Genomic DNA, 23,582 nt, shown 5'->3' on the forward strand with positions numbered 1-23,582 from the left:
ATATGAACCAGTTCTGTTCTGAGAGTGCATTCGTAAATCCAATTTTTTTCATGTCCAGCAAAGTAGGTACCGAACTAACACAATTGCCTATATATGACTGTACTATAAGAGGTTTATAACATTTTTCACAAAAATAATATATAAAAAAAATAGAGAAAACATTTTTAATCTTACAGTACAGTACCTTGAAGAGTGCAGCAGTACCTGCTACCTCACCACTGCTTTTGTGCTTGCTTCTGGACATCCTGAGCTTGAAATAAAGATTCTGTACTGCTGTATCCTGTACAGTACCGTACAGTAAAGTACACAAAAACACAGCCATTTGTAGCGGATATATGCATGTGACACCAGACATGTGAACTAACTTACATGATTAGCCATGTGAACACATGTTCACATTTTGAAAGTTCACAACTTGAAGGTTTGTATGCAGGGAGCTCACTATGTAGCTTTTTCTATAGGTGTAACCTGATTGATTAAAATTGCTTCAGAGCTTTGCACTGTCCACTGTTAGAAAGGACAGATGAAAACTCTTTTCAGTAATTTTCAATAAAAAGGCCACTAAGGCTAATTTTGAGTGCATGTGAAAGTTCAAAACATTTCTGTGTGTTTTAGGGACACAGGTCAAGAAATGATCTCTAAATCTCAACCCAAGACAGGAATACTAATAAATATGAAAGAGAAGTGCTGCCTCTCTTTTCTCTTTCACACCTTTCTGCCTAAATAATTCCCTGGTCCCTTGCAGATGCCTTCCCTAATAAGACTTGGAAAATTCATCTTCACGCAGAGCTGCTTTTAAACTAATTGTAATGTTTACATATTGGTTTTACTTGAGAATCTCAAGGTCATGCACACCTGGGTGGGTTTTGAAAATTATTTTACAAATTGATATTTTTGTCAAAGTCATCATCTGTCTTTCCATCCCATCATCAACTTCCTTGGGCTAGAAGTAGCAAGTGAATTTAATTAGTTTCCTCTTAGGCATTGACCCTGCAAAGACTGTTCCTGAAATGCAGATCAAGTTTGGGATTCAGAGTGGAAGCTGAATGGATTATGGATTTTCCTTGAATAGTTTTAAGGGATGACATGGTGTGACTCATGGTCAAGGTCACCGTCTTTGAAGGTTAAGGAAGTGTTCCATTCAGAACTGAGTCTTACAGTCCAGTATTTGGTATTATCTCTCGGGTTCAAGTTTGTCCACATGTGAAATCAGAAGACACAGTTCTGAGCTGGCCTCTGATCTTGGGGACAAGTGGCTTGATTCCAGTTTTAAGCTTTCTTACACGTGAAATAATGCTGAACAGTTTGACTTCTAAAATCTGATGACTCTGATTTTCTGTCCTTGTGATCCTGCCTCCTTGTCCAACGCTAGTCTCCACCATTTTTAAACCATAAGATTTTAGCTAGATTACTTAACTTCTCCGTGCCTCAGATAGAAGAATGGAGATAATTTCCTTACCTCACAGAGTTGTTATGAGATTAAATGAGTTAATGCCTACATAATGCACAGAACAGCACTTGTTATACAGTAAGTGCTCAATCAGTGCAAACGATTCTTAGTAAGGCTTTTATGATAGGTCTTTTCTGTTTTCCTTTATAGCCGTGTTCTTTCTTGTCTAGAGGTCTTTATGCTTGCTATCCTCTGCTAGGATGGCTCTTCCGCTTCTTTACCTAGCTAACTAACTGTTGTTCATCCTTCATTTCCTCTGCTGAAGTACCACTTCCTCTACGAAGCCTTGCCTGAATCCCTGCCCCCACCTCAGACTAGGTTAGGTATACCTGCAACATTTACTAGCAACACTTAGCACACTTGTTAATTACTTGATCAGTGTCTGTCTTCCTTGCCAGGACATGCAGGTAACATCTTGACTTGCTCCGCTCTGGAATAAGATGCCTAGCATGGAGGAAACATAGCACATTTCAAACAGGTGCTGGAGAACCTTTGGACATAGGCAGTCATGGGATTGAATCCAGAGACTGTCAACAAATAGCTGCCAACTTAGCAAGATCCTTAACCCTCTGAACCTTACTTCCCTTGGCTGTAAAGTAGGGATGACAACTGTGGATACTTCAGGAGGGTTGTGAAGATAAATAGATGTCTACTTCCCAGGTGGTGGAGTAGTAAAAGTATCTGCTTGCCAATGAAGGAGATGCAAGTTCGATCCCTGGGTAGGGAAGATCCCTTGAAGAAGGAAATGGCAACCCACTCCAGTATTCTTGCCTGGAGAATTCCATGGACAGAGCAGCCTGGCAGGCTACAGTCCACGGGGTCACAAGGAGTCAGACAAGACTAAGTGACTGAGCACGCACAATGTTTAGAAGAGTGGCTTATGGAAGAATGTTTTTAAATGTCAACTCTTTTCTTTGCCCTGAGCCACATGGAAACTTATGGCCACACTAATCACAGGAGATTCAGTGAATCCTTTAGCACTAATTTCCAAGGCCACAACAGTAACCAACATCCTTCCTTAACAACTATAGAAAAAAAAATAAACAGACAAAACCCAAACTGGATATGCACGCATGTCTCCTCTCCTTCCCCCCAATCCAAAGCTGTTCATTGCTTTTGTTTTCTCATCGTAAAAGGGATAGCGGTATGTGGTAACACTTCAGATAATACCTAATGCATAAGACTAACTTGAAGGCTCCCATTGTGATTTTATTTCATATTGAATGATAACTTGTATTTTGGAGACTTTATAACAGGCAAGTGAATTGCCAGTTGCCAACTTGTTTCATAGTGTTTTACTAGAGTTTATAGCAATAACTGGGCAAATGTCTGTAACATTTAACAGTGATGTAGCTCTGTGTTGGTTTTCCTGCCCCCAAAAGTATAAACTTGATATATTTAAAGAATTGTCCTTACACAATTAATTAATTTTGGAGAGAATAGGAAACAACAACAAAAAACCCCCTTTCTTGTCATCAAAGTATTAAGAAAGTTGTGCTAATTATGAACCTTCCTTGCCACCAACAGTAGAAGTAGAAATAAGCAAGAATAGGCTTGTTTGGCTGTCGGCTACCATTTCACCATTTCATGTTAACAAGTGGTGGTTTGTGAAAACTCCTTTTTTACCTTTAGTTTCCAAATTGAAAATTTCAGAACCACCTTCCAGAGTGGTGCCTCGTCCTAGAAATTCTGGTAGCCATCAAGTTTCTCCACTCAGGCTCAAAAGGAAGGGCGATTCTGAATGTTTTTGCAGAAGTTTCACCTACAGTTCTACAAATTGATCGCTTAAAGCTTCAGTGCCTCCTACCGTGAGCTTTCCTGATGTAATCCTGGGTCAGATTGATGGGAGGTGACACAAATCGAATTCTTGCATACCAGCATTGGGAGTCATTTGTAAACTGTAAATGAAAGTGAGCTCTCTAGTGCCCCGCCAGGGACAACTTGCCAGCTGAGTTTAGCATTACTCCATTCTATCCATCTGTTTGTCGTTTGGTTGGGTTGAACCAATTCATAAATGAAGAAAGCTGAAGGTCAAATAATACATCGTTTTGTTTTTTTTTTTCCTTGACTGTGATTACTTAGCAGTTTTGGACTTCCTCTGCAGTTCATTTTAATGTAGAGCAAATCCTGCCTAAAACCAACTCTGTAAAATTGAGAGACTTAGAGACCTTTCTGAGCATGAGATTTTCTTTCACTCCTTTGTGTTCATTCTGGATAATCTATGGGATCTTAAAGCAGGGTGCTTAACCTGCAGTCTGTGTGTCCCCAAAGGGTTCATGGATAGAAGGCCAGGGGTCCCTGAACTTTGATTGGACAAAAATTCATCCTTAGCTTTACCAGCTGAAATTTAATTTATTCAAATACAAATATAGTCAACTGCAGTGGCATTAGCAATTCCTATGCCTTTGTCATCTTTAGAATCATAGATATGTTCTTATCCCGTTACAATTGTTGCATATATCTCAAAGTTCCATTTATGCATATTACTAAGATGAAATTATTATAGTTAATGAATCCATATCTAGGTATTATTTGCTGCATTAATGAAGAAGTATAATGATACGTATATTGACTTATCATAATTTTATTATTGTTTAGGTCATTGTTTCTAGTATATTTAATCTGGTATAGGTTTCCTTGGTAATCCAATGCATTTTATGCATTTAAAGATATTATTCTAAAAAGGGATTCCAGGCTTCTACAGATGGTTAAAATAGCACAAACAAGGTTACATAAAGACTGTTGTCTTAGACCAAGGGTTGACAAACTCTTTCTACAGGGCCAGATAGTAAATATTTTGTGCTTTGGCAGCTGTATGGTCTTTATCTTAGCTATTGAACTCTGCCTTTGTAGCCAGAACACAACCATAGATAATACCTAAATAAATAGGTGTGGTTGTGTTTCAATAAAACTTTATAAGAACTGACAGCCAGCTGAAGTTTGCCACCCTCTGGTTTAGGGCATCATGTTATTCCCAGTGTCCAAGCCTGAAGATATTTCAGTTCAGTTCAGTTCATCCTTATGTGCACACATTCACCCAAACATGTACGTATCGAGCATCCTCTGTGTGCAAAGCATGTGCAAGAGATTTTGGGGTGAATCGGCTGCTGCCTTTGCTGGAGCAGCCCAGTGGGGAAGGCAGAGGAGCAGAGTACAGAGTGGTGAGTGTTGTGGGCAGGGGTGGAGGTCCAGGGGCCTAGGGGAACACAACTTTGACATTTAACCCAGTTCTGAAGGAATCTGGGAAGGCTTCTTAAAGGAGCCAAGAAGAATACACCAGTGATAATCAGGAACAAGGGGAGAGAGGAAGTGGCGTGGAACGGCTCAGGCTAGAAGAAACTACTCTAGCAGTGTCTTGGAGGCAAAAAGAAAATGCTCTTGGACCTGCTTAGAAGCCTGGAGCTCTCTGTGGTGAGAGAGAAGCCTGGGTAGGTAAATGAGGTTTGGAGCAGGAAAGGCTTTATAAAGGATCTCATGTTCGTCCTGAAGGGAATAGGGAGCTATGGGAAATGTCAGGTGGGAAAGGGATTGATAGAATTTGCATTTTGAAAGATCATGCAGACATTCCAGGGATCACAGAAATGAATAAGACAATAAGCATGTTAATGAGCTCACAGCCTACTAGGGAAGACAGAAATATAAAATTACATTAGAAGGTAATATATTCAGTATAATGGTAGAATCAGATTTAAGAGGTGAGAGAGTCCAGAGAAGAATCATTTCAATTCTCTTTTGGAAATGATGCTTGGAAGGAATAACATGAAAGAAAATATTGAAGGAAGGAGCTTCCAAATAATCCAGGGTCCTCCAGTAAACATTAAATCATGGAATTCTAGGTCCCATATTGAGGGAAGGAGGACACGTGTATCTTGGATTGTACTCTAATTAGGCTTTTGGTCCACTCTATCTCAGGCCCCGAAGAGTGGCCTCCACCGTCAAGGCCACTCTGGATGGTCTATGAATCTCCTAGAGGGCTGTTTTCTGCTCCAACAAATTCCACTCTCAAAAGAATTTTCTTAGCACTTAGCCTAAGCATTTCTTAGCATTTAGCCATCCCTAGTCCTGTTTCCTAGTTAATGTCTGTAGCATGCTTGAATGTCACTCCTCACCTCAGCTCAAACTTTCTGGAGAAGGGGTTCTCAACCCATGGACTCATTAGAAGGCAGAGAAATCAGTTGAAGGTGTCCTGACCAACAGTTTTTCGAAAGTAAAGTGGAACAGAAAAGAAAATATCAGAGGCATCACACATAATAAAAGTAAGAATTATTTTGTGAAACGTGTTTCAGTTGTGTTTGTTTCACAGTGTTCAGTGTGTCTCATTGTGGATCATTCAAAAATGTTGAAAAGCAGTGCCGTAAAGAGTGCTGTATCTAGAGCATGCGTGCTGTACTGAGCTAAGTTTCTGCAGTCGTGTCCGACTCTGTGTGACACCATTGACTGTAACCTGCCAGGCTCCTCTGTCCATTGGATTCTCCAGGCAAATACTGGAGGGGTTGTTGTGCCCTCCTCCAGGGATCATCCCTACCCATGGATTGAACCCAGGTCTCTTACATCTTCTGCGTTGAAAGGCAAGTTCTTTACCACTAGCTCCACCTGGGAAGCCCTTAGTGGGATCTTACCAGCATTAAAAAAAGAGAGAAAAGAAAAGAAGAGAAAATAGTAAAGTGAATAACAGTAAGGATAAGTAATTTTTCTTAAAATTTTCCTTTCAGCTTTGTACTCACATATAAGTCATATAGTATACGTATATGAATAGGTATATTGGTTTGCTTTGCAAAAATGTATTTCTTACTGTGAGTTGAGGTCAGAAATGTTGAATGAAGTCCAACCTCTGACTGTGTTCAGAAAGTAGCTGGTTACATTTCTGACTGATGGTCACCCAACCTCTGCTTCAAGACAGCCACCAGTGCAGAGCTCAGCCCTCTACGCGGTTGACTTCGTTGTCAACCATTCTTAATTGCCGTCTAGGGGTCTTCTTTATAATGCACTGCCATTGGTCTCCTTGTAAGGAATTATTGGGTCTCCTATTCTGATATGAAAAACACTGAAGGCATTTTCACCATCTCCATTTGACCATCTTATCTCTCATCTAAAGACACTAGCCTATGTTCACTGTATTCTCTCTGACTCAAGCCAGACAATAACCAGTCCTTTGCACTCTGCCTCAGTGGAGATGGATCTAGAGCACTTCTGCCAAGTGATCAACCTAGAAAGCCATTTTTTCCCAGAATATGAACACTGGACCTTTTCAACAGCAGGTTGTCCAGAGAACTCATATTGAGTTTGTGATCAGTATCCCCTGCTTCCCCATAGATCTTTGTCACACTGGGTTTTCTCCACCATATATCTCTGCCATTTGCTTTCTAAAAAGAAAAACCTGAATGTAAGATTTTACATTTGTCATTTGAGGTGGCTTTGCACTTTTGTTTCTGCATACGAGATCGTCTTGAATTTTTGTTTCGTCGTGAATGTCTTATGAGGCCGTGTTCCAAGCAACTATTTACATTTCCTAAAGCTCTTCTTTTTCAGATAGTTGGTTAGTGTATAGAAACAGAACTGATTTTTGTATTTTTTTGTATCTTGCAACTTTACTGAATTTGTTAATTGTTCTGGGTGAAATGTTTAAGGTTTCCTTTGTATGATACCATGTCATCTGTAAACAGAGACAATTTAGCTTCTTCCTTTCCAATTGGAAGGCTTTTATTTCTTTTTCTTGTGTAACTGCCCTGGTTAGAACTTCTAGTACTAGTTTCATAGAAATGGTCAGGGTGGGCACCTTTGTTCAGCCTGATCTTAGACGAAAATTGTTTAGCTTTTGACGGCTGAGTATGACGTTAGCCGTGGGTTTGTCACGTATGGCCTTTATTGTTGTTGTAGTCACTGAGTCGTGTCTGACTCTTTGTGACCCTATGGACTGTAGCCTACCAGGCTCCTCTGTCCATGGGATTTCCCAGGCAAGAATACTGGAGTAGGTTGCCATGTCTTTCAGGGGATCTTCCCCACCCAGGGATTGAGCCTATATCTCCTGCATTGGCAGACGGATTCTTTACCACTGAGCCACTAGGGAAACCCATGGCCCTTATTATGTTGAGGTAAATTCCTTCTGTACATAACTTGTTGAGAGTTTTTACCATGAAGCATGTAGAATTTTGTCAAATGCTTTCTCTGCATTTATTGAGACGGTCATCTGTTTTTCTCCTTCGTTCTGTTAACGTGGTGTGTTAGTTCAGTTCAGTTGCTCAGTCGTGTCCGACTCTTTGTGACCCCATGAACTGCAGCACATCAGGCCTCCCTGTCCATCACCAACTCCCAGAGTTTACCCAAACTCATGTCCATTGAGTCGGTGATGCCATCCAACCATCTCATCCTCTGCTGTCCCCGTCTCCTCCCGCCTTCAATCTTTCCCAACATCAGGGTCTTTTCAAATGAGTCAGCTCTTCGCATCAGGTGGCCAAAATATTGGAGTTTCAGCTTTAACATCAGTCCTTCCAATGAACACCCAGGACTGATTTCCTTTAGGATGGACTGGTTGGATCTCCTTGCAGTCCAAGGGACTCTCAAGAGTCTTCTCCAACACCACAGTTCAAAAACATCAATTCTTCTGCACTCAGCTTTCTTTATAGTCCAACTCTCACCATCCATACATGACTACTGGAAAAATCATAGCCTTGACTAGACAGACCTTTTGTTGACAAAGTAATGTCTCCGCTTTTTAATATGTGGTGTATCAGACTTCCTGATTTGCTTACAATGAACCACTCTTTCATCCCAGGGATAAATTCACCTTGATCATGTAAGATCCTTTTAATGTGCTATCAAATTTGGTTTGCTGCTATTTTTTTTTCTATTTCTGTGAAAATGGCATTGGAATTTTAATAGGGATTGCGTTGAATGTGTCCCACTCCAGTATTCTTGCCTGGAGAATCCTGTGGACAGAGGAGGCTGGTGGGCTGCTGTCCATAGGGTCGCACAGAGTCAGACCTGACTGAAGCAACTTAGCTTGCATGCATGCATTGGAGAAGGAAATGGCAATCCACTCCAGTATTCTTGCCTGGAGAATCCCAGGGACAGAGGAGCCTGGTGGGGTGCCGTCTATGGGGTCGCGCAGAGTCGGACACGACTGAAGCGACTTAGCAGCAGCAGCAGCAGCATTGAATGTGTAGATTACTTTTGATAATATAGACATTTTAACCATACTTATAAGGTATCATCTACAATTTCTACTTACATTATTTTCAAGTTAAAATTTTAGAGTCACTTCCAAAGTTACCTGATTGCAGATTCTTCTGGAATTTTATAATCTTTTCACTGTTTTACAGTTGTCTTGCTTTCACTGAGTTCAAAGGCAGTTGTATTGTAGTGACTCAGCTTTACCAAGTCTTTCAAAAGCATTAACATAGCTATTACCTATATTTTTTACTCACATTCACTAGTTTATATAATGTTGCATTAAGCAACATAATTACAATAACAAACACAAAAGTCATAAATAAATTTGGGAATAAACGCAGTGGGTAGCTAGATTAATGGGAGCAAGTGAGGATCATTGGGTAGCCTGACAGATTGGTAGACTGATAAGGAAAGCTTTGACTATGTGAGATATGCAGAGAGGTGCCATATGTTCACTTACCTACTTACTTACGGCTAATGTTTTTATATATTGTACCCATCTTTCATATAGATTAATTGATCACTCATACTAGGGACCCATATTATTTATTGTCCTTGAATATCCCACAGTGTATTTTCATGTAGCTGGTGCTAATTTTATCCACACCATACATAGAACTATTACTGCACCCAGAGATGTTCTATTCCTTTTCAGTTACCAGAACCCAAATATATTTGAAATCTAGCTTAAATTCTTCCTAGTCTTGTATTGTTTCCCCAGGATGTCAGTTCACATTGACCCATTCAAAAATACAGCTCTCAAAATAGGTGACTTTGTGCTGGCTTCCTGCTGGTCCTTAAATGTATTATCTACCAATTAGATTAGAAACTCTGAAAATGGAACTGTGTTTATAGTTCCTTAGAGCCTCCCAGAATATAGCTTCCTTGATGGATGCATGGCTGATAATCATTAATCACTTGCCAAGTGAGTAGCCCAAGGCAGCCACCCACTGGGTTTGATGATCCCAAGAAAAGTGATTGCCCACTAAGGGTGAACTTGGCAATAGTCAAGGTGGTCAAAATGCCAAAGAAAGGAAATAAAACAGAAATATATACCACCCTGTGGTTTTATGACCTTGGATAAATTATTTTCCATCAGTATCCACACGGGTAGAATGAGAGACTGGACTAGACAGTGGCTTCTAAAATTTTGGGGATCATGATTATACTTGAGAATCTGATAAGAGACTGAGGACCCTTTACTTAGGAAAATGAAATGATGTTCACACATAGAATCTTGCATGTAATCTTTGAGAACCCTTAAGCACTGGGACCAAGCAGTCTCTAAGATTCCTGATAACCAGGCTGATGCTAGCAGAGCCAATGGCGATGCTTCTTCCTACCCAAACAGCGAGTGAGTCTCGATTACTTGAATCAGCTAACTGGGTTTTGAATAGTCGCTGCTGACAGACTTGTATCTGTTCCCTCTGACTTCCGCTGCCCAACCACCTTCCAAAGTTGTCCTACTGGTCTCCTGAGATATAGGATGCACAACCCAACCCTTCCCACTCTTTGGGCAAGTGTCTAAGTGCCTGCTTTGCTCATGGCCAACCATCTTTACCTGGGATGGCAGCACTTGTCTTAGTCTACATCTTCCCCTCTAGCCTTTTCCCGATGGGGGAAATTGGCAGGCTATCGTTGCTATAGTGATTCAACTGGCAACTTTGTAGTTAGAATACAATGATTTTACTTAGTGGAAAAAAGATAAAGCTATTATTTGAGGATGCACTAAGACAATACTTTAACCTGATTCTCTCTCTCTCAGCCTCACCTTTGCACTTTTGTTTGCCTAGAGACTCTACAAACATTTAAATGCAAAACTCATGACAAAGTCAGAGGCAAAATGTTTTGAACTGCTGTTCAATCTACGTGAGCTTTGCTCTCAGTGTATACAATGAGATGAAATGTTAATAATGTCAATCTCTTATTCACTGAAAATATGACTTTCTTTCTTGCATTAAATGAACAAATACAAAATAGTCTCTTGCTGGGGGAGCTGGGAAACTGTTGAACAATGAAGATTGTTGCAGATATTTGCAGGTAGCCCTGGGTGGACAATGACACATTTTGAGCGCAGCTGCAGGTCCTTTCCTCTATAAATGTCACAAGGGAAGCTTAGCAAAAGATAACAGGAGAGTTTTATCTAAAGATCACATCTTTCCTGACTTTACTGTTGGGCATCCCCTATGACTTTCCTCTGCGAAGTGATTTTGTTTTAATTAGAGTTTGGAAATGTGTTTCCTTCCAGTCACTAAGGTTTTCTCTTCAATGGCAGAGTTTGTTTACGTGAGAAGTCCATCTTTAGGGAAAGGAAAGTCCAAACAGAAATGAGCCCTACTTCCTCCAGTGGCCATCCCCGTGACCTCTGCTTCTCCAAACACGTGAATTCTTGTGAGATATGAGTCCCATAAACTCATCAGCACAGTTAGCCCATGGAATCAACTTTTACCAGGCTTTAGGACTCCTCTCTCTTTAGGACTGTCTCTCATCAATTCCTGCTAATGAAAAAGCAAGGAGAGCGCATGTTAGAGAAATCCATGCACCGTCCACGCATCTCCTTTCAGCAAAATGAGTGTTTATTTGCTTGCATATTAAGTTGTTCGTAAAGGACAGATGTCAATCTTTTTGCTTCCTGCCATCCTGTAAATGGGACTTTCCAAGCGGTGCAGTGGTAAAGAATCTGCTTGCCAATGCAGGAGACACAGGAGATGAGTATTCCGATGCGGGTTCGATCCCTGGGTTGGGAAGATCCCCTCGAGAAGGAAATGGCAACCCACTCCAGCATTCTTGCTTGAAAAGTCCCATGGACATAGGAGCCTGGTGGGCTACAGTCCATGGGGTCGCAAAGAGTGGGACACAGCTGAGCATGACCATGCACACGTGCGTGCACGCACACACACATTCCTCTAGATACCTGTGAGCAGAAGTGTTTAACGATTGAAGAGCTGAGAAGTTGGTCAGGGAGCAAACTAAGATGGAGACCAACCCCTGCAACAACTATCACCCCATTTTTCATTCAACATCAAAGATCTTAGTCTAATCTTCTCCCATCAACCCAAGTAGGCCTCACGTTTTTCAGCTGTGTGACCTCAGGCAAGTTACTTACCCATTCTGTGCCTTAATTTCCTCTTCAAAGAAAGTGGAGGTGTTTAATTTTAACACCTACTTCATAGGATACTCTTGAGAAGTAAATGAGTTAAACTATTAGAAAAATACTTGATACTTCACAAGAACATGATAAATGATAGTTATTTTTAGTTATTAATAAAAATCCTCTATTCCAGTTAGGCCATTTGCACTGTCCCTCAACCATGTGCAAATATTCCCAAATTTTATTTTGCGGTTCTCACCAGCTGAAAAGCTCTCCTTTCTCCCTCCAACTAGGAAGTCCATATAGAACAGCACTGTCTGTTAGAAAGTGCAAGCCTATATGGAATTTTAAGTTTTTTAATATGGTCATTTAAAAAGTAATAAGAAACAAAGGAAATTAATTTCAATAATGTATTTTTTAACCCACTGAATCTAAAATATTATCATTTCAACACATTATCTATATAAATATTAATGAAATATTTTACACTTAAAAAAATCCATTGTCCATTTCACACTCATAGCATTTCCCAATTCAGATGAGCTACATTTCAAGTACTGATTAGCCACCTAGGCTAGTGCTGCTGCATTGAAGTTCACAGGTATATAGAGTAAGCAGGTGGCCCAGGGTTGCCTGTCAGCTCTGTGAGCTGGGTACATCCCTTACATAATGCTAATCCGTGCTGAGTGTTTACTATGTGATGATGTTACCGAACCACACTTGGGTCCTCTTGTTGGCTCAGTAAAGCCAATCCACTGATACTGGGTTGTGGTGAAGGGAAGTGCAATGTTTGTTTCAGGAGCAAATCAAGGCGTCCAGGGTAGCTAGTGTTTAAAAGTCCTGAAGACTATCAGGAAAAGGTTTTTAAACATGTGTGGGAACGGGTGACCAGCTCCTGGACATTCTTCTGATTGGTTGGTGGTGAGGTAATCAGGAGTCAATATTATCAACCTTCTGGTTCCAAATGGTCTGGGATCTGTGTGCTTGTGGGCAGCATACAGTTAACATCTTCGTCTGGTGGAGGTTTCAGTTGCTGCAAAGCAGCTCAAAGGACATGGCTCAGGATATTATCTACAGCCCCTGGAGTGAAGTGAAGTGAAAGTTGCTCAGTTATGTCCAGCTCTTTGCAACCCCATGGACTATATGGTCCATGGAATTCTCCAGGCCAGAATACTGGAGTGGATAGCTGTTCCCTTCTCCAGGTGATCTTTTCAACCCAGGAATCAACCCAACTCTCCGACATTGCAGGTGGATTCTTTACCAGCTGAGCCACCAGGGAAGCCCTTGAGAGGGAACTAAAATTCCTTGGCTTTTTTTAAGGGCTTAGCTACTGTTATTTTATCTTGTTTTTTGTTCTTTTTTTCTTTCTTTCTGCATTTTCTCACTTCTCTGATTACATTTATTCTTTGACTAAAATTTTTCTGGGTTTCCCAGGTGTCTCAAGTGGTAAACAATCTGTCTGCCAATGCAGGAGATTTAGGCAGGAGACGCGGGTTCGATCCTCGGGTCAGGGAGATCCCCTGGAGGAGGAAATGGCAACTCACTCCAGTATTCTTGTCTGGAAAATTCCATGGACAGAGGAGCATGGTGGGCTACAGTTCTTGGAGTTACCAAGAACCAGACACAACTTAGCAATTGAACACACACACACAGAGTTTTTCTACAGCCAGAAGGCAGGCTGAGAACATTGGGAACTGGGGGTCTTGTACTGGGAAGGTCCCATAGGGTCCTGCTCGGTTACAATGCCTGGCACTGTTGCTGAGGATAAAGAGCTCATTTCTCCTTTAAGATGGCCCTCTTAAATAGGTACTTTTATCACCCCATTTTACAGATGAGAAACTAGAGACTTAAAGAGGCGAAATAGCAGCTAGTGACCAATAGAGGCAGGATTTGAATGGCTCAGTCTAGCTCCAGAATTTGTTCTCTTAACCCCTGTATGTTGTCCCTTAGGCGGAAGCTCTGAGTCAAGGTCTGCACTCTCTATAGGGTTCTCAGAAGGACATGTGAACGTTCAGCAAGTTGGCACAGTTGTGCAATTTTGTGAAGAGTAAGAATGGCTGTGAACAGAGTCTTCTTGGGTTTTCCCATGGCAGTTTACACAACTAGTTACCCTAAAAATTTATATTTGTTTATTTTGCGAACAGATTGTGAATAGATAGAATCTGTGCTCTCCTGACCCCTGGGAACAGGGATTGTCAGGGGAAGGCTTATTTATGAGACATCTGGCAGGCAGAGTCCTTGAAAATGAACTCCTATATGGGAATCTTTTCACCACAGTCAAGGCCATGCAAGGAAAAGCCAGTGATCTTGAAACAGCACTGAACACTGGCCCTAAAAATGATCTGCTTGCATTTATCAGCAAGGACCTGCAAATTTTTACCTGTGATGTCAAATCAAGATGACTTTTTGGTAGGAAATAGGAAATGTTTACTTATTTTTATAAGTCTTACTTCCAGTGTTCAAACGCCGTTAGTTTGCATAGCCAGCAAGCTTCCATTTTTTCTGCTATTCCTAAACTACTGTTTTTCATTCTGCTTTTCTTTTTTTTTTAATCAATAAAGGCCAGATTTCGACAAGAGTTGGACCTCAATCCGAGAACAGATCCAGATGGATTCCATGGTCATCAAGGGCCTCGATCCTGATACCAACTACCAGTTTGCTGTGAGGGCCGTGAATCCACATGGTTCCAGCCCTCGAAGTCAACCCAGCAGCACCATCCGAACTGCCCGTGAGTACCGCAGCCCCTCTGAAGGACAGACAGACAGACATAGCTGCCTTGCTGGGCTTGCCTCGTGAGGACCTGATTGACCGAGGTTTCTTAGCTCCCCACAGCTGGCTGCCTGCGTTGGGGCTGTCCTCAGCCTTTCATTCTGCGGTTTTCTCACCCCTTTGGAAGTGCAAGGCACTCAACAGGGCCAGGCTGCTTCTATGTACAGGAGGTCAGCAGAAGGTTTATTTTTGCATTATCCTTAGGGAGTTTGAGGTCGGTTTTCTTTCATGAGCACAAAATAGACTACATACCAAGACGATGTGCAGCCTCCCCAGCCCCGTTCCTTTTCATCTTGTAAAAAGATGGGTTTAGCTTTGAATCATAGGAGAAAAAATACTGATCCCAGACCCATCAGGGTTGGTCTTCACCAGGAAATCAAAGATGCCCAGGTAAAATCGGTCACTCTGAAGGATGGTCAGGGAAGATTCAAGCTGGCTAGCAGGCTGATGTGGAGCTGGGGGTCCCCGCAATGCCATGGGCTCCTGAATATCCTAGACCTCTCTGGGGGGCTGGGGAAGGCTTGGGCCAGTCCATCACATCATCTGGGGGGTCTGTGAAAAGTCAGAGTCTGATTATGGTCTGGGGTTTAAGAAGCTCCCACGTGATTCAAGAACTACATTTTGATTGCTTAGTCCACCGTGCCAGTCTGGCTTGGAAACCTTTGTCGTTTGGAAGTGGGAGATACTTGTACCCAATGTCTTGGGGAGATCTGAGAACTATTGCACTTCTTTTGTCTGAAGACATTTCTTCAATTTTGCCAGTTTAAGTTCTTCCAGGTTTTTGTGTCTAAAGAGCCCTATTGCCATCCCTGGGTCCTCTTTATCCAAGAATGGTGCTCTCCGAAAAGAAGCTGACTTAAAAAGAAGCTGACTTAAAAGAAGCTGACTTTCAGAGGCTTGCCCCTGGCCAGCGCAGAGCCCTGTGTTTATTGATTAGTTCATCTGAATAAACTCCTCCCGTCTCCCCACACAACACTCCAGTAACTGACTTCCTTGCCCACATGCTATTTCCAGGGGTGGCGATTCACCAAGTTCCCTAAGCCCCTGGAATTCTGGCTCTTCTACAAACAGCTCTTACCTTAATCTTGAACGTGAGGGCTCTTTCAGATTGAATTGTTGGGGGATATGGTGGGGCCACACCACACACAAACACACACCCTACATACACTATGACAGCAGTTACCCAGCAATTGTTCCCCTGCTCTTGTTTAGAATTTGGAAGCTAAAACCCCCCAGTTAGGTGGTGAGGATGGAACTCCTTCTCTCTAGAAGAAATGTTAACAGTTTTATTTCAAATTGAAGCAGGGCCACCTTCCACTCTTGCTGGATGAGATCTACGCTGTAATCTTTGGTTAAACTTGGTGACGCATGGCCAAAAATTGGGACCACAGTAGCTGAGTCAAGCCTCAGGGCCTGCCTGTGCTTTACACTGAGCAGGCACTGTGCTGTGTGAGCAGGCACTCTGTGCTGTGTGCCCATCCACCCCTCCCCAGCGTCCAACTCCTCTGCTTCCATTTTGTGAGCTGCCCTGTGCTCACTTCCTTCCTCATACCCCTAGTGTCTCCTTCTCCACAGAGACAAGAAAGTAGAAGGGTGAGCTAGAACAACTGGAGTCAGGGGAGGGGGCAGGAGCAGGGCATCTCTTGAACTTTTTTTAAAAACTGAAACACTAGACTGGTCTTGGAGTTTCTGGTAAGTATTTCCCCATTGGTGGATACCAGCTTTGTGAATTAGGTGGGATAAGGTATGTGAAAGTGCTTTACAGAAGTATAACATTTTGCAACAATCGGTCTCTTGTGTGCAGTAAAATTTGATCATTTAAAGGAATTGTGTGCAGGGAATGTGGCTGGTTCAGTGAATACTCAACTGTGAAATATTCTTAAATCCAATTTAACTTTTTTTACATAAATATGGTTACTCAAATCAGAATAACAAAAATGGAATTTATTAAGTGGCCTGTCTCATGATATGTAAGAATGTGCTGTACTTGGTATTTCAGTTGTGATATTTTTGTCGTGATCACTTTTAATGTTTTAGAAAACCCTGTATTCTGGCACATTCATACTTCTTATTCTGCTGTTTGTCTGGACTGTTATTTTACCTCCAAATCCACTATTCCATATATAAAAATGTCTAATTACCAAGTAGCCCTTATTGGAATTACAATAAATTCCGATTATCAGAGGTACCACTGGGAAAGCCTCCTAAGAGCTGACGCCATCTGGAGCACTTACCTAGGAAACCCCATTTTAATCCTTGCAAAACTCCTGTGCTTGAAGAATAGCATCCCTTTTTGTAGATTTTCAAAAATGGAGTCTTTGAAAGATTATGTATTTAGCCAAGAATAATAATTGCAAAGGCAGGATTTGAACTTGGGTTTCGCTGACTGCTAAAGCCACTTCCCTGTGTGAGATTCAAACTAAACAAGGCTCTTATTCTTCTAGTGCAGAGTAGCATAAGAAAGGTAAGGTCAGCAATTCAATAAAATACAGGGACAGTCTTTGTAGAATCTGTGGACCAGGAGGTTCTGACAGTGCAGAACAAACCTCTAAGGATTTTTTTTTTTCAAAACCTGTAAGGTATATTGTACATACCAAAAGGTGAGTAAAACATTCATACAGGTCTGAAATTCTTCTGGTTAAGCATGGGTATAGCCCTGGCAGTTTACAGCTGGCAGCCTTTGTGATTGGTTAGACCCAAGCCAAGAAGCTATTAAACATTTTGAACACCTCTTAAAGGAATCTGTGAGATGAGTATTTCCACATGTTGGGCTTCCCTTTCTCACAGCTCCTGCTTTTCCTCACCTCTAGATCTTTCCTGTACGGACTTTTTCTTGGCTCATGCCCACTTTGCTCCCTGAACAGTGAACCTCAGAATGGACGTTCAAGTTGACTATCAAGGATCAGAAGACCCCATGGGAACCCTTAGATCCCCACCCCTCTACACCACCTCTACACCTCAACCCAACCATTGTTGGGTTCCTCTGTGATCTTTTTTATGCCTGCATCCACCACCTTTCCTAAAAAAAATATAACACATCACCCCTATCAACTTGCAAAATGTTGACTTTCTCTGGACCTATTAGTGCAGGACCCTGTTAGCAGCTTAGTTGCTTAGCTGGGGTCAGTTGGCAGATGTCGGGTGCTCTGAACCTGTAGCTCAGAGCCAGGACCAGTGTTTTCCTTCACTGGTGCTCAGCCTGCATGAGGAAGGTGGAGGGTTTCGATGGCTTCACCAGGGAATTGTGATGTGTGTTCAGCATCCACCCCTTAGCTCCACAACCTTCCAAGCAGAACAGGAAGGAAAAATCCAGGTGTTTAATTGCCGATTCTCTACTGAGAACTAGATCATTTCAGGCCTTGAATGATAAAAGATGCCACCCATATTGAGTCCATGCTTTCAGCAGAGATTTTTCCACATGTCAGCTCCTAATTCTGTTCCTCTAAGGAAATACAGAGAAGATGAAGATCACCATTCCTCACACTTTACCCCAGCCTATGATACCTGTTTTCTTCAAGAAAGAAATACCACCGGCCGTTGCTGTTTGCCTGTTGTTCCATGGCATTCTTTTTCCCTTGGTTGATCTTATAAATGAGCCCATCAGAACAGGGGGCTCATGGAACCTCACGGACACAGGTGCACAAATGTGGCATTGTAATAAGACAAGTATTCACCCTGTCTGGTGGTCACTTATTCTCTGGGATCCAAGCTTACCTTGGATTAAGAAGGATGGGACAAGTAATAAAGGGTATGAACTGTAAACAATAGAAATGGCAAAAGTCAGAATTCATGTGTTTTCTTTTTTTTTCCCAATGGCAAATGAAACGAAAAGTCACTCACATGTGTAACCAACTCTAGGATTATACGACCTTCCCTGGGAACGTTCCCTTGGTCCTACCACCCTAAAGCATTTAATTTCTCATATCCTATCCTCATGATATAAGCAGAGAAAGAACCAGTAAGTTTTTGGTGACGTGAAATTGGTATCCTCAGGGCAGTCCCTAGTAAAAGGTGTTCTTCTGTTCCTAGCAAAAGTCATTTTACTTTGTTCTGCCTTGGGGCTTATGCACCTGCTGTTTTCTCTGATTGGAACCGTCTCTGCCCAATCTTTCCATGTCCCCATGACCTCCCTCCCTTTCTTCTTTAAGACCATAGCTCAAAGGTCACTTCCCCAGACAAGCTTCTCTAAACTTCTCACCCTGTTTCCTAAGCCCCATTCCCTGCTTCTCTACAGCCCTTTCACTGCCCAAAACAATGCAATGCCCTGTCTCCTCCTCCAGGATAAGCTCCATATGGAGTTGCAATGACTTATTCAAGGTCCTGTTCCCAATACCCTATACAAAGTAGGTTCTCAATCAACATCGACTGAGTACGTGAATGACTGAATTCCACTTCACAAGCCAAGAGCCTGTGACTACTTTGGAGACTGATAGCTTTCTACTGCTGCCATCTGGGAAATTCAAAAGAAGATGTGAGGAGAAAGTTGGTCTAGAGACCCACCAGGCCAAAAATGTGTTTCCCCGTTGGCAAGGTTCACAGGGAAAGTCAAGCTCCTGGATTTGCAGTGAGACACAAGTAAGAACAAAGTAGAGTGAGTGAGTGAGGGAAGAAGGAAGGAAGGAGAAGAGGGAAGGAGGAAGAGGGGAAGGAGGAAGGAAGGCAAGGAGGAGAAGAAGGGAGAAAGCAAATCTGGGGAGTTTAAGTTCAAGGCAATGACTCAGATCAAGTCCTTACTTCACTCCTGTGTTCTTTCTTAATCATTAGAATAAGCTTTAGCATTTCTATGCTAGATTAGAGTACATTTTCCTTTTGGTGCTCACATGTGTAATTGTGGTCTCAGATCCTCAGAGACTGTGTAGGGAGGTATGATGGTGTTTGATCTTTGCCATACTCTTCTCCCCACAATCCATGTTCTTCCAGTTTCAGAAACTTCCTCTTCTGCTGAACCAAAACAATCTAGCCTGGCCCCAATCAACTTTCTACAGTACTGTCAACCTGATTCCATGGTGTTCCTTGCCTCCCCACCAACCCATCTCACTTTTCCTGTCGCACTGACCTACTTACTCAGACATTGCTCTCCGCTCAGTTGTTGCCGGGTGTGCATCTGTTTGGGGGGGGGGGGGCGGAGCTTTCCTGATAGCTCAGTTGGTAAAGAATGCGCCTGCAATGCAGGAGACCCCAGTTGAATTCCTGGGTCAGGAAGATCCGCTGGAGAAGGGATAGGCTACCCACTCCAGTACTCTTGGGCTTCCACTGTGGCTCAGCTGGTAAAGAATCCACCTGCAACTGCTGGACACCTGGGTTTGATCCCTGGGTTGAGAACATCCCCTGGGGAAGTTTATGCCCTTTTGTCATGCAAGTGTCTTCTGGCTTTTGCCTAGTTTTGCTCTGAGATTAGAACCTTTGTAATTGCCTGACTCTCTTTCCAGAGACCAGCTCAGCATGCTGGGGCTCCTAGGTACATGTTCTCATATATGTAGCGACAAACAGATGTCCATTATCCCCAGTCACTAGAAGAGCTTGTGTTTGGTGGCAGTGCCCTGCATTGACCATAATCATGAGTAGCAAGGAAGCCAGTAGAGGCAGAGGCCGTGGCACCCCTAGGGGTGGGAGGAACATTCAGGGAGGGACTGGAGGTGTCTTTTTCCACAATTCCCATGACTTATCATCCATCACCCTCTTGCAGCTTTCATACAAACTCCGGTCAGTGTCTGTGAAAAGTTCTCACCAAGCTTTGAAAGCTCCTCACTGCCCACACACACTGTACCCTTGCACAGAGCAGAGTCTGGCAGCCGTGGCTGTGTCTGAGGCCCAGGGAGCTGTCCTTTCATTACCTCATTGTGAGACCTTCTTGGAAAGTCATTTAATCTCCCTGGGCCTCAGTGTCCATATCTCTAAAAATGGGTACAGTAATGTCTGAGGCAGGTAATATTTTCTACTTCTCAAGATTATTTTGAGGAAATACATGTGAAACAGACATTATGACATCTGCCCACTTTTTTCAAAATGAAGGTGAGGTTGATACTCATTTCCTCCACGCATAGTTACTGAAGGATGGTGTGACCGACCTAGGTGACCACCAGCTGGTGTGTCGCATTTTCTTTATGACTCTGTGCCCTGAGCTGTTCTCCTAGGACTTGAAGTCATCGGATCTTCAAACTTTTCTTCTGCAGCTTCTTCACTGTCAGCCTTGCTCTAGGTTAGATTTTGGCTTAAGGAAATGTCATGGCTGGTATGATCTCTCTAGGAATCAGCCTTACTGCCAATATGAAGTAAGTTTTAGTGGTCTGGTGAGGTCAAACCAGCAAGATTTACCAAAATGTGACACAAAGTAAGCAAATTCTATTGAAAAAATTGTGCCAATAGACTTGCTCGACATAGGGTTGCCACAAACCTTCAATTTGTAAAAAACACAGTATCTGTGGAGTACAATAAAGTGAGGTGTGCCTGTAGACTGTATATTTGGTCAAGTGGAACATTTTCAAGGATATGAAAGTTGCCTTAAGTTTGGAGTTGCTGATGTAGAAACCCTGGCAGAACTGGCTTCATCATGGGCCTAGAAATTTATTTCAACAATCATGTGTTTTGGAAAAACAGGTGGCTGTCCAGATTTGGCCTGTGGGATGTAGTTTGCTGATCTCTATATTACAATGCTGGGATTTTTTTCCCCAAAATTTTAGGAGATTCTCCAGGAAGTTTAAGAAATCCTCTATTTTGTAGCAATTTTGTCAAAATTGCAATTGATTAATTAGTGCATACTAAGGCAGTTGTCCCCTTGATAGAAATTCCTGTGACTTAATTTTCACATGAATGTTCTGAGATAAAGAAGAGACCTGCAGAGCCTATAACCTAACTGTGTTTAGACAGGTTTGCACTGCTGTGAACAGAGAGGATAGGGGGAGAGGGAGAGAAAAAAGAGGCTTTGCTTGGCATTACTCCAGGATCTTGGGACAGGCCTATAAATTGGTGAGCTTCACTGATTTGTAAATCTTCAGAATGTAAGGTGAAAAAACGAACAGGAAGAGGAAGAAATCGTTTGCTTCCCTCCTTGCCTAGACAGATCTGCGTGTTAAATGTGCAGTTTGTGCATGAACATAATTTCAGGTGTGATTTTACACTTAGGTGCCTTTAAGGTAATCGCTCCATTGATCTGCTAATGCCGCAATGCCTGTAAAGCTGAGCAACACTCATTTGTGCAACTTTATTGGTTCTAGAAGGAATGATTCACTTTGCTGCTTAAATACCTGCTACCTATTAATTGCTCTTCCGAGGCCTTTCTACATCCTACATTACCATCCATTTACTTATAATCGGCACACCGATGTTTTACCCCCTCCGGCTAGAGCTGGAAGAAAGACTAAAACAAATGATAAGAAAACATACTTTTCCAAAGAAATGGCACTATGGTGCTCTAGTTTCAGCTGTAGCATCTCTTCGATCAGTCAGCTAGTGTGTCTCAACCACACGGTGAACAACCATATACTACTTATTCCACTCTGGCTCAGTGGATTTTGAAACATTAATATGTTGACATGAGTAATACAAAGATGTTCTTACTATTTTTCCTTTTGTTTCCTCCTATTTCCTTGTTATTCATTTTGTTCTCTTTATACTCATCATTTCATGGTTCACCTTTTCTGCTCTTGGGAGCAGAAGAGATGAAACTTGCTCTTACACAATTCTTCATAGGGATTGTTTCTTAATATTTAGACCTCTGAATCACTTAGATGCTTTGATGAGCGAGAAGAGCTGCAATCATGGTTAGGCACAGAGAAGGGAATGGAAGAAATCAGCTCGACCCAGTGACAGATGTGTGGGAGGGACACAGTTCCCACTGGCTGAGTCTGATGGAGCTTGTCTGATTCTGCCACCAAACAGGAAACAGATATGTGCAAATTAGAAGGAACCTAGGGAGAAGGATGACTTTTATAATGATCTCAGGTGTCTCCCGCCTCCCAGCAGGAAACAGAGGCTGTGCATGCTCCGTTGCTAAGGCGTGTCCGACTCTTTGCTTCTCTGTGGACTGTAGCCCACCAGGCTCTTCTGTCTGTGGGATTATCCACACAAGAATTCTGAAGTGGGTTGCTATTTCGTCCTCCAGGAGATCTTCCCGACCCAGGGATCGAATCTGCATCTCCTATAGCTCCTGCATTGGCAGGCAGATTCTTTACCACTGAGCCACCTGGGAAGCCCAACAGAGGCTATGTAATTGGGTAATTTGAAGTGAGCTTAGTGAAGGGACTGTTTGCAAAAGTTTGAGTAGATGCAAGGAAACCAAGAGGGGGCAATTACCAGCTTCTAGAGATAGACAGGGAGGGCAAATGTTGTGACTTTCACACATGTGTCACATACAGCCTCCTAGGGAGGAAGTTGGAGAACGAATACTCTGACTTTTTTCCTCTCTCTTTCACTCCCCTGCTAGTGTCTCTGGATAGGCAGATACAGCAAGAAGTCAGACAGGTCTGCCTCCGAGGACCCAGAGCAGAGGTAGGTTAGAGGGGGGACGCTTTCACAAGAAGTAATAGTATCATCTCATATAATAAGAGAATGGTATCTTTTACATGGATTGCAGAAACATGGATTATTTTTGGTCTTTCACTTAGAGAGCGCAGATCTTATCTCATTCTTCTTTGCCTATGTAGCTTTGTCGACTGAGGAAAAATGCATGTGGGAGTTGTGAGTTAAGTTTCATTTGGGTGCAAAACGAGGACTATAGCCCAGAAGACAGTATTTAAAATCGCTCTGAGAAACTGTTCCAAAGAGGTAGGGGATGTGTGATTTTGGGGAAGGGGGAGTACATGCAATCAAGCACACATTTTTTTTTTTTTTGCAGAAGGTTGCTGCTAGTCACAAGGAGTAAATGCTACCATGAAAGATTTTAGTGCTTTTGTAGATACGAAAAGATACAAGAACTAGGCTCATAAAATCTGAAATTATCTATCTGAAGACCTGGTCTGCCATTTTTCCCAGAGCACAGGGTGATCATTCCTGATTTCCACCCTGAACTCTCTTTGAGTGATGATGGAGGTCAGCAGAGGCCATGATTCATAATTTAACACTTTAGAGGTAGATGGCCAGTGCCGATTTGTATTTATTTCCTTA

At 42.3% G+C, this 23,582-nt stretch overlaps 1 protein-coding gene across 2 annotated transcripts in view; it reads left to right on the forward strand.

Moving 5' to 3' along the window:
• Positions 1–23,582, forward strand: part of EGFLAM (EGF like, fibronectin type III and laminin G domains) — a 394,377-nt gene that overhangs the window by 289,171 nt on the left and 81,624 nt on the right. For both annotated transcript variants that reach the window (XM_086361486.1, XM_086361484.1), the window contains exon 7: positions 14,273–14,439. In XM_086361486.1, the coding sequence (XP_086217612.1) occupies positions 14,273–14,439 (167 nt within the window). The remainder of the gene's footprint in view (positions 1–14,272; positions 14,440–23,582) is intronic.

The sequence above is a fragment of the Bos grunniens genome, chromosome 20 (genome assembly GCF_055505025.1).
Source record: "Bos grunniens cultivar Pamir isolate PY7600 chromosome 20, Bosgru_T2T1.0, whole genome shotgun sequence".
NCBI lineage: Eukaryota > Metazoa > Chordata > Mammalia > Artiodactyla > Bovidae > Bos > Bos grunniens.